We start from the raw sequence: 15,407 nt of genomic DNA on the forward strand, positions 1-15,407 counted from the left end.
TCTAAGATAATGGACCCGAAGAGTGGAAATGATTTAGTTAAAACAGTAAATTTGTGTCTATGCTGTTTTACTAGGTGGATGTGCAAGTCAGAGAAATGGTGAAACTCCTGTTTTCTGAAGATCAGCAAGGCAGTTCTCTGGAACAGCTGCTGCAGAGGTTCTCATCACAGTTTGTGAGCAAAGGCGACTTGCGCACGAGGCTGCGAGACCTGGAGCTGCAAATCCTGAGGAACGTCACCCACCACGTTTCTGTGACCAAGCAGCTCCCCACCTCGGAAGCCATGGTGTCTGCTGTGAGCGAGGTGGGGGCGTCTGGAATAACAGAGGCGGTGAGTCGGCGGCAAGAAATGCTTACGGTCCATTCTGTGCTGAGACTGAAGACCTAGCTGTGAGGTGTGGATGTTGATGTCTTGTTTTAAGAGTGGTCTGGCTGGGGTGTGCTTAGCTGACGTAAGTGAGATGGGACGTGCCTGGGCAGTGCCATGTGTGGAGGGGGCACCTGTGTGGTGAGCTTCAGCACCTGCTGTCGATGTCATTACTGAGCTGCTTCTTGGGAGTTCTTTATACTTTGTGAATCTTTTTGTCCCAAAGAGCCCATCTGCCTGTGTGGTGGCCACACCTGCAGTTCCATGAAAATCTCTCCGTGTATTAGTCCGTTCTCCATCTGCCTGTGTGGTGGCCACACCTTCTGCAGTTCCATGAAAATCTCTCCGTGTATTAGTCTGTTCTCACGCTGCTAATAAAGACACACCCAAGACTGGGCAACTTAGAAAGGATCATTGACTCACAGTTCCACATGGCCAGGGAAGCCTCACAATCATGGGGGAAGGTGAATGAGAAGCAAAGTCATGTCTTACATGGCGGCAGGCAAGAGAGCATATGCGAGGGAACTCCCTTTATAAAACCGTCAGATCTTGTAAGACTGACTGTCACGAGAACAGCACGGGAGAAACCCACCCCCATGACTCAGTTACCCCAACCTGGTCCCTACAACAATGTGGGAATTATAGGAGCTGCAATTCAAGATGAGATTTGGTTGGGGACACAGCCAAACCCTATCACTCAGTAATACGTAAATTCCCAGAATTTCCTGTGTTCCAGGCTTGAAGTCTCATCCTTGCTTTATTCATGTTTTATGGCATCTGGGGGATTTTTCTGGTTCAAAGATTGATGGTGGCCATGGCTGAGCCCTGGGGGAAGAGGCCTCGTGCCGTCCCATCTCTGTCTGATGGCCTTGGCAGTCAGGTGCAGGACTGGAGTGTGGAGTTAACTTCCGCCATGCCTGGGATCCCCTACATAGGTTCCACTGAGAAAATGCTCTAATGTAAGTGTCTGATCCTCATCCATGGCACTAAAACCCACGTCTCTCCTCTCCTGTTCTGGTGTTCGGTCGTCCATCCCTTGTGTCTGTCCAGCAAGCACGTGCCATTGTGAACAACGCCTTGAAGCTGTATTCCCAAGATAAGACTGGGATGGTGGACTTTGCTCTGGAGTCTGGCGGTGAGTAAATGGACGTTCTGATTACTACGTTAGATGGGCACCTGTTAGCAGGGGTGTGCACTTGAGAGGCTGTTGCCCACCCCACTTCCAGCAGTAAGGACTCCTAACTTTTAAACATCTGAGAAAGGGAGCGTGATTCTGGGCATGACCCTGGTGTTCTTTCTTGCTGGCCAGTTGTGTTTGGGGGGCACAAGTTCTCCCCTGGAAGGGCTGGGGGTGCATGCTTGTGGCTAAGTCAAGGTTTCACAGCACAGAAAGTTTGGTCCACTGTCCACTCTCTCCTGTGCTGTGATCGGGGATTGTTCAGTGCCTTCAGGAGAGAGTCAGCAGTGACCACACAGCTCTCCCCAAGGGCGTCCACTCAGCAGCAAGACAGACCGAGAGCAGAAGCAGGCTAAGCAGATAGAATGATGGGGCTGTGTTTCAGGACCTCAGAGAAATAGAAAGGCCGCCATGGTCGGGGTCTGGGAAACCCTGCAGGGGCACAAGCCTAGGCCAGACCTCTTGGGGCAGATGCATTTGAAAATCAGAATCGCAGCTGAGGAAAGTCCTGGGGTCCACACAGCCCACTCCGTGGTGAGTGGGGCAGCGCACCTGGATCAGACACGAGCATTTCCGAAAGAACCATGAGAGGAGAGGTAGACCTGCTTCACGTCCACTCAGGGAAGGTTTGCACTACACGTGTTATGGAAATCAAAATCTTGGTTTTCTGAATTTTTTAAACGTAGGATTTGCAAACGTGGGCTGGGGGACTCACATCATCACTCAGAAGATGCTGTGTTCAGTACACATTAGCGTGTGGAGGGGCTGGAGAGTCTGCAGGGCAGGAGGGATTTCTAAAACCCACGATGGTGTAGGGCTAGGTAGGGACTCTGCTATGTGGTTGTGCAGGAACCTAATCGCATTAGTACGGGAGCAGCTGGGTTTGATTCCAGTCACTTGCCACCCTCTGGGTTCTTCCCGTGGTGGCTGCAGACTGAAGTCGTAGTCAAAATGGCTGGATTCTTCCAAATGGTAGACAGACATCAACAAGGCTACTGGCGTGATCAGTGTGTGTTTGTTTAAAATGACCTTTTTAGAATATTAAGTGCTTTTAGTTATATATTTTGAAATTCAGTGATTTAGGAAGAAATTATTTTCCATTAAGAGGCATCAGTTGACATGAACCATACAGTTTGGGCCGAGAGATGTCCTTTATTCTTAAAACCCTGGTTAATCCACACAGGTTTGTGTGTACCTCAGAACACCGGTAATCCTGATGAGGCTGCACTGAAGGTTCCATTATTGAAGACAACATTGATTGACACTTTGCGAGTTAGTTAAAAAAGATAATTCAGTGGTTTAGAAATTCAGGTCTCAATCAGCTACATTAAAATCCCCTGGTTTTCCTGTTTGAAACATCAGTTTCCGGCCGGGCGCAGTGGCTCATGCCTATAATCCCAGCACTTGAGGAGGCCAGGGCAGGCAGATCACAAGGTCAGGAGATCGTGGCTAACATGGTGAAACCCCATCTCTACTAAAAATACAAAAAATTAGCCAGGCGTGGTAGTGGGTGCCTGTAGTCCCAGCTACTTAGGAGGCTGAGACAGGAGAATGGCATGAACCCGGGAGGTGGAGCTTGCAGTAAGCTGAGATCATGCCACTGCACTCCAGCCTGGGTGACAGAGCGAGACTCCGTCTAATAAAAAAAAAAAAAAAAAAAAAATCAGTTTCTGCTTCTTCTGCCCGTGGTTCACCAGTGCCAGGGCCCCTGGAGTGCTGCCCTCCCTAGCTCGCCCTTGCTGCCCGGGGTTGTGTGCTGCCTTCAGGGCCAACTTGGTTTTTGTTTCTTGGGGTTTTTTTGTCCTGCTGTGACAACAACATTCTGCCTGTCCTGTTTCCTGTTGAGGGCCAAACTGGACTTGTTTTTTATGCTTCCTCTTATTATTGAGATGTAATTCATACAAAAATTCACCATTTTAAAATGTACATCTCCGTGGTTATTAGCATATTCACAGTGCAGCCATCACCACTGCCTCACCCCAGAATCTTTCTCACCCCAGCTAAAAACCCTGTGCCTGCCAGCAGCCATCCTCACAGCCCCAACCTTTTCACTGTAATTGGTAATTATTATGACGGAAGGTCTGCTCTTCAGGGCCTGAGAGCTCACCTGCTAGGAGACACCAGGCTCAATCGGATGCTTTATTCTTCATTGAGAAAAACCAACAAAAAGTTCATTCAGAGTAGCTGTTTCTCTAGCAGTGGGGGAAGGCCAGTATTTTAAGAATCTCTCAGTTTCAGTAAGTAAAAATTGTGTATCCTAAAGCAGTTGTAAACTCTTAACACTCAATTTGAGAAAGTACAATTAATTAAGAAAAGGACTGGTCTAAAAGTAGGAGGTTCTTTGTATATGTAAAAACTTGAGAAGTTTAAAAACACTTTTTTTAATCCTAAAATATTTATTAGTTGTATTAGATAATATTCTTTGTCATTTTCAAACATGTATTTTAATGGCTTCTTAACTACCTATTTTTTAATTTTTGTGAGTACATAGGTGCACATATCTATGGGGTATATATTTTGATACAGGCATGCAATGTGAAGTAAGTACATCATGAAAAATGGGGTACCCATCCCCTCCAGCATTTATCCTTTGAGTTACAAACAATTCAATTATACTCTAAGTTATTTAAAAATGCACAATTAGGCCAGGTGTAGTGGCTCATGCCTGTAATCCCAGCACTTTGGGAGGCCAAGGCGGGCAGATCACCTGAGGTTGGGAGTTTGAGACCACCCTGACCAACATGGAGAACCCCCCTCTCTACTAAAAAAAAATTTAAAAATTATCTGGGTGTGGTGGCGCATGCCTGAAATCCCAGCTACTCCGGAGGCTGAGGCAGGAGTTGAACCTGGGAGGCAGAGGTTGTGCTGAGCCAAGGTCGCGCCATTGCACTCCAGCCTGGGCAACAAGAGTAAAATTTCATCTCAAAAAAAAAAAAAAAAACACAATTAAGTGATTCACTATAGTCACCCTGTTCTGCTCTCATATAGTAGGTCTTATGCATTCATTTTTCTTAGAGACAAAGAGTCTCGCTTTGTCGCCCAGGCTAGAGTGCAGTGGCGCAGTCTCGGCTCACCGCAACCTCTGCCTCCCGGCTTCAAGCGATTCTCCTGCCTCGGCCTCCCGAGTAGCTGGGACTACAGGGGCACGCCACCACGCCTGGCTAATTTTCGTATTTTTAGTAGAGATGGGGTTTCACCATGTTGGTCAGGCTGGTCTGGAACTCCTGACCTCAGGTGATCCACCCACCTCAGCCTCCCTAAGTACTGGGATTACAGGTGTGAGCCACCGCACTCTGCCTCATTCTTTTTTTTTTTTTTTGGGACCCATTAACTATCCCCACTTTCCCCAAGCCCCAACTCCCCTTCCTAGTCTCTGGTGCCACCCTTCTACCCTCTCTGTCCATGAGTTCAATGGTTTTAATTTTTAAATAAATGAGAAAGTTTCTTTCTATGCCTGGCTTATTTCACTTAACATAGTGACCTCTGGTGGCCATCCATGTTGTTGCAAGTGACGCGCTTGCTCTGTCACCCAGGCTGGAGTCAGTGGACGTGATCTCGGCCCACTACCAGTTGAAGCGATTCTCCTGCCTCAGCCTCCCAAGTAGCTGGGATTACAGGCGCCCGCCACCATGCCCGGCTAATTTGTGTATTTTTAGTAGAGATGGGGTTTTGCCATGTTGGCCAGGCTGGTCTGGAACGCCTGACCTCAAGTGATCCACCGGCCTCGGCCTCCCAAAGTGCTGGGATTACAGGCGTGAGCCACCGCACCTGGCCTGCTCTCATTGTTTTTTATGGTTGAATAGTACTCCATTGTGTATGTGTACCCCATTTTCCTTATCCATTCATCTGTTAATGGACATTGAGGTTGCTTTCAGATGTGAGCTATTGTAAACAACCAGTGCTGCACAAGGATAGAAGTGCGGGTCTCCCTTCAGTAGACTGCCTTTCTTTCTGTCGGGTGTGTACCCAGGAGTGGCACGGCCAGATCATAAGGTAGCTCTGTTTTTAGTTTTCTCAGGGACCTCCAAACCACTCTCCATGGCGGTCGTACTAATTTCCATCCCACCAGCAGTGCGTGAGGGTTCCCTTTCTCCACATCCTCACCAGCATCTGTTCCTGCCTGTCTTTAGGGTAGAAGCCATTGTAACTGGAGGGAGGAGATATCTCATTGCAGTTTTTACCTGCATTTCTCTGAATCTCAGCGATGTTGAGCACTTTTCTTGGAAACATTCTGAATAAATCCTGAAGAGGTGCAGTACTGTTGCTTCCAAAATGGTGGAACTGGACACTGACACCAATCTCATCTTTGCTTTAAGGTGGCAGCATCTTAAGTACTCGCTGTTCTGAAACTTACGAAACCAAAACGGCGCTGATGAGTCTGTTTGGGATCCCGCTGTGGTACTTCTCGCAGTCCCCGCGTGTGGTCATCCAGGTGAGTGGCCGCCGGTGGCCGGAGCTGCTCTTCTTCAGCATAGACTCTGTTAGTGTTCACAGGTCGTATGTCCACAGCTCGGTGGAAGTTCGTAAGATGAACACGTCTGTGGAACTGGTACCACAAGAAGCAGCAGCGTTCCCACACCGAGGAGTCCCCGGTGTCCCCATGTAGCCTCCACGCTACACATCTGTTGGCTTGGGTTTAGCATCGCACAGATGGGACCGTGTGGCACATGCTGGTCCTGTCAGCCTTCCTCCCTCCCTCTTTTGGGTGGTCCAGCCGTGGTGGTGTGAGTGGCAGCTGTTCCTGCTCAGGGCCGTGGGTCTTCATCACGAGAGTGGCAGCTGTGCTTTCTCAGGTGTTGAGAGAGAATAGGTGGGGAGGCCCTAGCTGTCTGGCCTCGGCATGGGCCTTCAGCCCCCGTCTTCCCGGGCCTTCACCCTCTGTCTCCCAGGCCTTCACCTCCTGTCTCCCCAGGCCCTCACCCCCGTCTCCCCGGGCCTTCACCCCCACCATGTCCCCACCATCTCCGTGGGTCTTCGCCCCCACCGTCTCCCTGGGCCTTCAGTCCCCGTCTCCTGGACCTTCTGCTGTGGTCCTTGTTGTGCACTGCTTTTCTGTGGCTTCATTTAATACCTTATACTATTGGCTGTACAAGTTTAAAGCACTAAAGGATGGAGAATTTAAATAGATTTATTTTGCCTCAGTATTCAAATCCTGCCTCATATTCATGACATGTTTTGAAGAAAAGTCCAATAATTCCTTGTATGTGGAACAACGCCAAGACATCTTTCACTTGGGAAACACAAGTCCAGCCTGAGAGAATTCATGAAGTTCCTGTGACCTGAAGTTGAGGATCCCGTGGGAGTGTCGTCATCATGATCTTGTCCCCAGGCTGCCCCGGCGGAAGTGTCCGGTCAGCGTGACTGTTTGGCTTTCTGCGGCCATCAGCACCGCACGGGCTCACCAGCGCCTCGCTCCTAAGGGCGCAGCCGGGAGCCCCTCCTCACTGCAGGCAGACGCAGCCTCTGCTGCCACAAAGCCACACAGCCCTGCGCTTGGCATGCGGCTGCTTTTTCTGTGCCAGCTCACGAGTGCCACCGGCACAGTCCGTGTCACCTGGCAGGGCCGACAGGTTTCCTGCACGGGGTTGCCACAGTGTTCCTGCATGGCGGTTCTCCTGCTCCTCGCCATAACATCCTTCTCAGAGGGCTTGGTGATCCTGACCCTCCCAGAGTTGCTCACTGGCCTGCAGCGTTGTCAGCGTGATGCTGGTAGGGATCTGCTGGTGAGAGCACAGCATGGCTTCAGTGTCTTAGAGACTGAGGGAGAGGGTGGAGCTCAGCCCTCCCCTGGCACAGTTCTCCCTCAGAAGGAAGTGCACGGTCACTGGAGGAGCAGACTTCATGTAAACCACCAATCACTGTGATGGGACTGGACTGAGAAGCTGTCAGCTCCTGGGAAGTAAAGAGAATGTTTACAGAACATAGGGACAACAGATAGAAGGGACCAGCTCCCACTCCGGGACCAAGGTGGAGCCTCGCCAGAGTGTCTCTCCAGACCGTTGGGTGGAGGGTGTGGCCCAGCTCACTGAACGTCAGGGAAGTTGCTGTGGTGCCACACTGGAATGTACCACCATGCTGGGAAAGCCTGTGCACAACAGGGTGACTCACCAGGCATTTGGCTGCAACACCCCCAAGAGGGGTACCAGGGAACCTCAGTGTCCCTCCAGCACCCTGAGCTGGCAAGGGCTAGGCTCTGGGCTGGCAAAGGGAGAGCAGTTCAAGGCTCAGCTCCATCTTCACGGCACAGCAAAAGATGGCTTGGGGGCTGAGGGGCAGTAAATCCCCAGCTGGCATAGAGGAGAAGCCAGCGGGTACGTGCCCATGGTTCACCGTCTCTTCTAAACATGAATGAAATGCGTGTGTCGTCCTCACCCACTGAAGGCAGGCTGCCCGCACCGTCTCCTCCTCCGTCGCGTACGCCTGGGCGCAGCGTCTGCAACTTCTCAGCCAGTCCGTGTGTGTGCCTGGGAACGTTGTGCTGTGAAGAGTGCTCTCTGATCGCATCTGCATCCTGCAGTTCTGCCCCTGCACCTAGAGGTGGGGGTGCGATTGCAGGCCAGAGGCAGAGGTGTGCACAGCGGCCGGCCTTGCCAAGCTGTGCTTCTGGGGCTGCACGCTGCACCATGGCCTGGTTAGGTTGGAACGTGTGTTTTCCCAGGGCGTCAGCAGCAGACTCTGGTAGACCCTTGATGCTGGTGGGATGGGGGGGCAGTGGTGGTTCCCTGTGATGTTGTTCCTTCTTGCTGTGCAGGGTGGAGGGCATCTTCCCATGACCAAGGACCATTGACGTTCACCTTTTCTTTGACGTATGTTGTGTGTCTCACCCATTTTTCTTTAAGGTTCTGGTCATTTTAACTTTTATACAACATATGGGTTGGAGATAGTGGCCCTTTGAGGAATGAATTGCAAATGCCTTTCCTAGCTTATCTTTGGATTTTGCTCATGGCGGTTTCTACCATGTAAAACTTATTTTTGTCTCAGTATAATCAGTCTTTCCTCTTCCTGCTGCTAAGTGGGTAAGAGCGTGCTCACACTCTGAGTCCTCATGTTTTTCCTTTCCCCAGCCCGACATTTACCCCGGTAACTGCTGGGCATTTAAAGGCTCCCAGGGGTACCTGGTGGTGAGGCTCTCCATGATGATCCACCCAGCCGCCTTCACTCTGGAGCACATCCCTAAGACGCTGTCGCCAACAGGCAACATCAGCAGCGCCCCCAAGGACTTCGCCGTCTACGTGAGTGCCCTCGGCCAACCCTCCTCCTCCCACACCTTCCTGGGAGTTCCCACAGATGAAAGCAAGTGACATGAGCCCACTGGGGTCGGCTGCCTCCCGCCGCCCCTCCACCCTCTCTCAGCAGATTCAGTGTTGAGGGGAACATTCTAGTGCTTTTCTAGGAAGGGTAACTTAGAAATGGCATATTACCTGATGGCCAGTTTACATACAGCACTACACTGACCAAGGTAGACACACCTAAGAATTTTGCTCCTCACCACCCTTGCCAAGTTGCCTGTGAAAGGTGTTCTGGCAACTGGATGACGTGGGAGCAGCTGACTGACGAGAGGACTGCCATGATCCCACCCCAGAGAAACCCACCATTAATACTGTGGTGTTTTCTGGTTTCTTCAGCATGCCTTTAAAAAATACAGTTGAGCCTGTAATCACAGCACTTTGGGAGGCCAAGGTGGGCGGATCACCTGAGGTCAGGAGTTCGAGACCAGCCTGGCTAACGTGGTGAAACTCCATCTCTACTAAAATATACAAAAAAAAAAAAAAAATGAGCCAGGCATGGTGGCGCACGCCTGTAATCCCAGATACTTGGGAGGCTGAGGCAGAAGAATCACTTGATCTAGGAGGTGGAGGTTGCCGTGAGCTGAGATCGTACCACTGCACTCCAGCCTGGGCAACAGAGTGAGACCCTGTCTTTAAAACAAACAAACAAAAATTACAGTTGAGACAGTGTTTATGAAGCTTTAAAATTTTCATAAAATATTTCATTAAAGTATTTCTGCCTTTAAAGAAAATTGGCCAGGTGCTGTGGCTCACGCCTGTAATCCCAGCACTTTGGGAGGCTGAGGTGAGTAGATCACCTGAGGTTGGGAGTTCGAGACCAGCCTGGCCAAAACGGTGAAACCCATCTTTACTAAAAATACAAAAATTAGCCGGGCTTGTGCGTGCCTGTCATCCCAGCTACTCGGGAGGCTGAGGCATGAAAATCACTTGAACCCAGGAGGCGGAGGTTGCAGTGAGCCAAGATTGAGCCCCTGCACTCTAGCCTGGGCAACAGAGCAAGACACTGTCTCAAAAAAGGAAAAAAAAAAAAAGAGGAAATTGTATTACGAGCATTTTTCCGTGGCAGTTACACTCTTTATGGCCATCCTCAAGTAGCATCAATCCCCCGTGTTTATCTAGCCGGTTCTTCCCTCACTGAGTATTTCTTTCCTTTTTCCGCTTCCCTGTGTAAGCGTCGCTCCTTTACACCTTCACTAATTCCCGTGGACGAGACACTCACAAGTGGCGTCATGGTTTCAGAGGGCAGCAGCATGTTGTACAGCCGAGTCACTGTACTGTGTTACTAGCGTTTTGCATTTTCTTTTTCTTTTTTTTCTTTTTTTTTTTTTTTTTTGAGACGGAGTCTTGCTCTTGTTGCCCAGGCTGGAGTGCAGTGGCACGATCTCAGCTCACCACAACCTCCGCCTGCCGGGTTCAAGTGATTCTCCCGCCTCAGCCTCCCAAGTAGCTGGGATTACAGGCGTGTGCCACCCACGCCCGGCTAATTTTTGTATTTTAGTAGAGACGGGGTTTCTCCTTGTTGCTCTGGCTGGTCTCGAATTCCCGACCTCAGCCCTCTTTTTAAAATTTCTGCTAACTTGATAGGTGAAAAACAGTATTCTATTTAATCTGCATTTCTCTGTATTTCAGATGCATGCTGCCTTTTTTGTAAATTCTAGTCTTTTTGTTCATTTACCTTTTGGGATCTTAGTTTCCTTATGAATATTTGAGCTTTTTAGTATGTAAATAATAATCATGTGTCATTCTGTTACAGATACACTTTCCATTGTTTCCATTGTTGCTCTTAATTTTGTATTAACACTCAGATGCCCTGAGTCTTTCAGAGGCTGTTTTTTTTTTTTTTTTTTTTTTTTTTGAGACCAAGTCTCGCTCTGTCACCAGGCTGGAGTGCAGTGGCACGATCTCAGCTCACTGCAATGTCTGCTTCCCGGGTTCAAGCGATTCTCCTGCCTCAGCCTCCTGAGTAGCCAGGACCACAGGCGCCCGCCACCACACCTGGCTAACTTTTTGTAGTTTTTAGTAGAGACAGGGTTTCACCATGTTGGCCAGGATGGTCTCGATCTCCTGACCTTGTGATCCACCCACCTCGGCCTCCCAAAGTGCTAGGATTACAGGTGTGAGCCACTGCTCCCGGCCCTGTATTTTTATTTCACTGGTGATTATCAGAGGCAGTAGTTACATCTACTCACTTGCTCAAATTTCTTCCATAGCATTTCTTATCCCTAGAAGTCCTTTCCCATTTCAAAACAGATATGCAAATAATCCCTTGTATCTTCTGCTAGTTTTCTGACTCTGATAAAATATAACATAAAGCTTACCATTTTAATAAGTGCACAGTCCAGTGGCGTTAAGTCCAGTCACGCTGTTGTGCAGCCGACACCACTCTCATCTCCAGAGCTGCTCCATCTTCTAGTCTGAATCTCTGTCCCCATTGAACCCTGACTCCCCACACCCCAGCTTAGCCTGGCGCCCCCTTCTGCCTGCTGTCTTGCTGAAGTCGGTCTTCTGTGGCCCCTCCTCCTGCTGTTGAGGCGTCATCTCCCCTGGCTCAGCAGGTGCTCCAGAGCTGCCACCATGAGTGCTGAGGGCAGCAGCTGAGCATGGTCTGTGTGTCGGGCGGGGTCACTTCTCTGCCATTCATTAGTGTGTCCTGTTTTGGCCTCAGTTTTCCTAATGTGTATAACGGGGGAATTGTGCTGACCTCAGGACATGTCGTGGGTTACATGAAGCCTTCAACAAAACACACCCCTTCCTTCCAGGGAAGGCCTCATGACTGTGCCATGGAGGAATGACCTTCTCTAACTGATGTGGAGGGAAACGGTCCTGTTTGCTCAGTGTCAGCTGTGGAAGGGAACGGTCTTCTCTGCTCAGTGTTATTTTTCCATTAGTTCATAATTGTGTATGGTCTTGTTTTCAGGGATTAGAAAATGAGTATCAGGAAGAAGGGCAGCTTCTGGGACAGTTCACATATGATCAGGACGGGGAGTCACTCCAGATGTTCCAGGCCCTGGTAAGAACTGGGACTTGCACTGCCTGGGGTCTCTCAGTCCCACAACTTCTCGTGACAGCAGGGCCCAGCTGGCATCGACAGACAGGAAAGCAGCGTGAGGACCATCCTTTGAAAAACATTAACCTGCGCTTCCTGGCTCTGTGTTAATGAGCCTTTCCGTGGCTAATAGAGTTCTCAGTTTTACCCGTGCTTCATGCCCTGTGATACATTACTTACAAGGATCCTATTTAAAAAGTTAACTTCCGGCTGGGTGTGGTGGCTCACGTCTGTAATCCCAGCACTTTGGGGGGCCGAGGTGGGCAGATCACGAGGTCAGGAGTTCGAGACCAGCCTGACCAACACAGTGAAACCCCGTCTCTACTAAAAATACAAAAATTAGCCGGGCGTGGTGGCGCACGCCTGTAATCCCAGCTACTCAGGAGGCTGAGGCAGGAGAATCGCTTGAACCCGGGAGGTGGAGCTTGCAGTGAGCTGAGATCATGCCATTCCACTCCAGCCTGGGTGACAGGGCAAGACTCTGTCTCAACAACAACAACAACAAAAGGTTAATTTCCAACTTAGCTGTTTCCTGTCAGATGTCGTATTTGGGGAAGTGATTGGGCTTGGGGTTATTAATATGAAATACATGTGTTCTTTTTTTTTTTCCCACCTTGATTTCAGAAAAGACCCGACGACACAGCTTTCCAAATAGTGGAACTTCGGATTTTTTCTAACTGGGGCCATCCTGAGTATACCTGTTTGTATCGGTTCAGAGTTCATGGCGAGCCAGTCAAGTGAAGACACTACTCTTATTTTTGTACATTTTTGTATATACTGGGACAGCCTGAAACACTGGAATCCTTCGTGGACAAGGGCATATACAATGATGGGACAGTGCCACTCCTTCAATAAACGTGGCTGCTGGCCAGAGGACGTGAGCGTGTGACGGGCACCCTGGCGCCACCTGTTGGGTGCTCACTGACTCTGCATGTGCAGAGGGGTCAGCAGCAGAAGCCTGTTGAACACGTGGCTCTCCGACACTCCTTGTTTTTAACGGGAAGCTCTTTGTATTTGCATTTCCTTGACAAAGGAGCAAAGCAGAGGAAGCTGAGAGTCTAGTGTGTTCTTGACGCTTTGGTCTTCAGCCTTGCACTGGCTCTTCTAAAGGACTTTTGGAGGGCAGATAATTTCATCTGTTAAATCCAACACACATTTCTTTCAGGGAAAAACAATGTCACCAAATTTTCAGAGTTCTAAACTCCTTTCCTTCAAGCTGGGATTTTCCTTTTTTCAGCACTAGTAGGTACTAAGTCTGCAGATGGGGAAATAACTAAAAGGTGTTTTTCTGCTTTGTTCGCTCTTACTTCTGAGAAAGGTTTCCAGTCAGGACTCGCTGTACCAATATCCGTGGAGGAATATGGGAGCGTTTTGCTCTCCTTGTAGGCTGAAGTCAGTCTGACTTGAAGGGGGCTGGTTTGGATCTAGGCAAACACCCAGATGGGGTTCTCTGGCCTCAGCAAGTCTTTTCCTGTTGGGAGTCACGGTAAACAGAAACCCAGAAATCTCATCTTGGGTGTTTTCAGGGCTCGTTTTGAGTTTTGCTGAATAGAGAGTGTGGGACGCCCTGAGCCTCTCTCTCACTGGTGGTGATGAGAGGAGCCGTCTGGTGTGTCAGGGTCACGAACCCGTTACATTTCAGGACGATCCTTTTTCCTTCAGCAGCACTTCTTACTGGCTCTGGCTGGAATCTGCCTTTTATCACAGCTGTCACCATTCTCACGTGATTCTTGTGAGACTCTTTTTGGTTATAATTACTATTTAATATTTAGACTATTTTACTGAGCAGACTTTATAAATGAGATATCTACAAGGCACTTAAAGTGTTACAGATGTTTTACCTTAAGAATTATTTAAGTTGTGTTGGGTTAAGACAGTTTTCGGTGTACCGTAAATGTTGTGTTTTCAGAAAAAGACGAAACGATGGTGCTGACTGGTTTTCCGTATATTGCACAACAGTCCTCAAATACACTGATGTATGAAACTGTTCATACATCAAGCAGCATTTTTTTCACTCTCCTTAGAATTGGAACTATGCAGTTAAGGCGGATAAAATGTACAGATGTTTCATATATTACAGGTTACATATATAAATCAAAATTTCCTATATAAAACTGATTTGGGATTTGGGGTGGAAATATTTTGAATATTTATTTTTAAAGATGCAAGATAGGACTTTGTGCAATGTATTTTTGTAAATGCTTTTCAAACTATCTGTCTTTGGTAGTGCTTCTGCTGCTGCCACCAAATTGATAAGATGCTATTAAGAGGTTTAAATAAAGAGTTTTAATTTTTAAAAGTGCATGGGATGTAAACAGTCTATTTCTTTTCTCAGTTTGTCTGTTTCTGCCCCTGGGATGTGGGGAGGCACTGGGTTTCCTGGTTCTTATTGGCAAGCTCTGTAGCACAGCCTTTGAATGGTAGCCTGTCCTCCAAGGCCTTCAGGCCTCAGGTGTGCCAGGCACCTCTTTCTGTAGGGCACCATTTCCACTTGGAAAACGGACTGAATTACAAGTTGCTTGATGGGCAGAACATTAGGAAAAGTGATGGCTTTCCTCAGGACACAGTTTTCATTGCTGCTTCTGTAGCTGAAGGCAGGTGTTGGCACCAGGTCACAGGAGATAATCGCACACACACCACTGTTTTGCACCTGGCTTTTCCCCAGTTACCAAGTGTGTCCCGTAAGAACCTTTTTTTTTTTTAACAGCTGTTTTTATCCATTGTATGCACGGCTGGATCATGGTGACTCAAGCAGGTCCCAGCTTGAAGGCCTTTGTTTCCTCTTTTTTATTATAAACAATGCTAACCTATAAGAGTGGGCTGACCCTGTAAATCCAAGTCTTCGGACCAAACCGCTTTCAAATCCCAATGCTTAGAGCCAAGCCGTTTCCAACCCCGCATGGCTAGGGCTGGGCCTCGGGCCCCATTTCTAACTCTCTGACTGGGGTTGGACCCCGTTTCCGCCGCCTGACGGGGCTGGAAGCTCTAGGCCGACCCAGTTCCCCCTTCCAGCAGGGCCCGAGCACTGGGGACTGACTGTCCGTCCACCCAGGCACAGCCGCAGGTCCCCAGCCACGGCCAGGAAGGACCCCAGGTGGCCTTTCGAAGATGGGGAAGGCCCCACGGCGATCCTAAAAGGTTTTTTTTTTTGTTTGGAGACGGAGTCTGGCTCTGTTACCCAGGCTGGAGGGCAGTGGTGGGATCTCGGCTCACTGCAACCTCCACCTCCTGGGTTCAAGCAATTCTGCCTCAGCCTCCCGAGTAGCTGGAATTACAGGCGCCCGCCACCACGCCCAGCTCATTTTAGTATTTTTAGTAGAGACGGGGTTTCGCCATGTTGGCCAGGCTGGTCTCGAACACCTGACCTCAGGTGATCCGCCCACCTCGGCCTTCCAAAGTGCTGGGTTTACAGGCGTGAGCCGCCACGCCCGGCCCTATAAATGTATTTTTAATTTAAACATTTTACACATTGAAGTCTATAGCTCAATGGCTGCTGTTACACCGCGCGCGTGGGGAGGGTCCCACCCCGG

The 15,407-nt window shown here is 49.2% G+C and overlaps 1 protein-coding gene across 22 annotated transcripts in view; it reads left to right on the top strand.

The window, feature by feature from the left end:
• SUN1 (Sad1 and UNC84 domain containing 1) overlaps positions 1 to 14,180 on the top strand; it is a 55,103-nt gene extending 40,923 nt beyond the window's left edge. For all 22 annotated transcript variants that reach the window (XM_030801024.1, XM_030801028.1, XM_030801027.1 and 19 more), the window contains 6 exons: positions 75 to 329; positions 1,416 to 1,500; positions 5,859 to 5,974; positions 8,607 to 8,774; positions 11,749 to 11,841; positions 12,502 to 14,180. In XM_030801024.1, the coding sequence (XP_030656884.1) occupies positions 75 to 329; positions 1,416 to 1,500; positions 5,859 to 5,974; positions 8,607 to 8,774; positions 11,749 to 11,841; positions 12,502 to 12,618 (834 nt within the window). In that variant the 3' untranslated portion in view covers positions 12,619 to 14,180. The remainder of the gene's footprint in view (positions 1 to 74; positions 330 to 1,415; positions 1,501 to 5,858; positions 5,975 to 8,606; positions 8,775 to 11,748; positions 11,842 to 12,501) is intronic.
• The last annotated feature ends 1,227 nt before the right edge of the window (positions 14,181 to 15,407 follow it).

This window comes from Nomascus leucogenys, chromosome 20, assembly GCF_006542625.1.
Source record: "Nomascus leucogenys isolate Asia chromosome 20, Asia_NLE_v1, whole genome shotgun sequence".
NCBI classification, from domain to species: Eukaryota; Metazoa; Chordata; class Mammalia; order Primates; family Hylobatidae; genus Nomascus; species Nomascus leucogenys.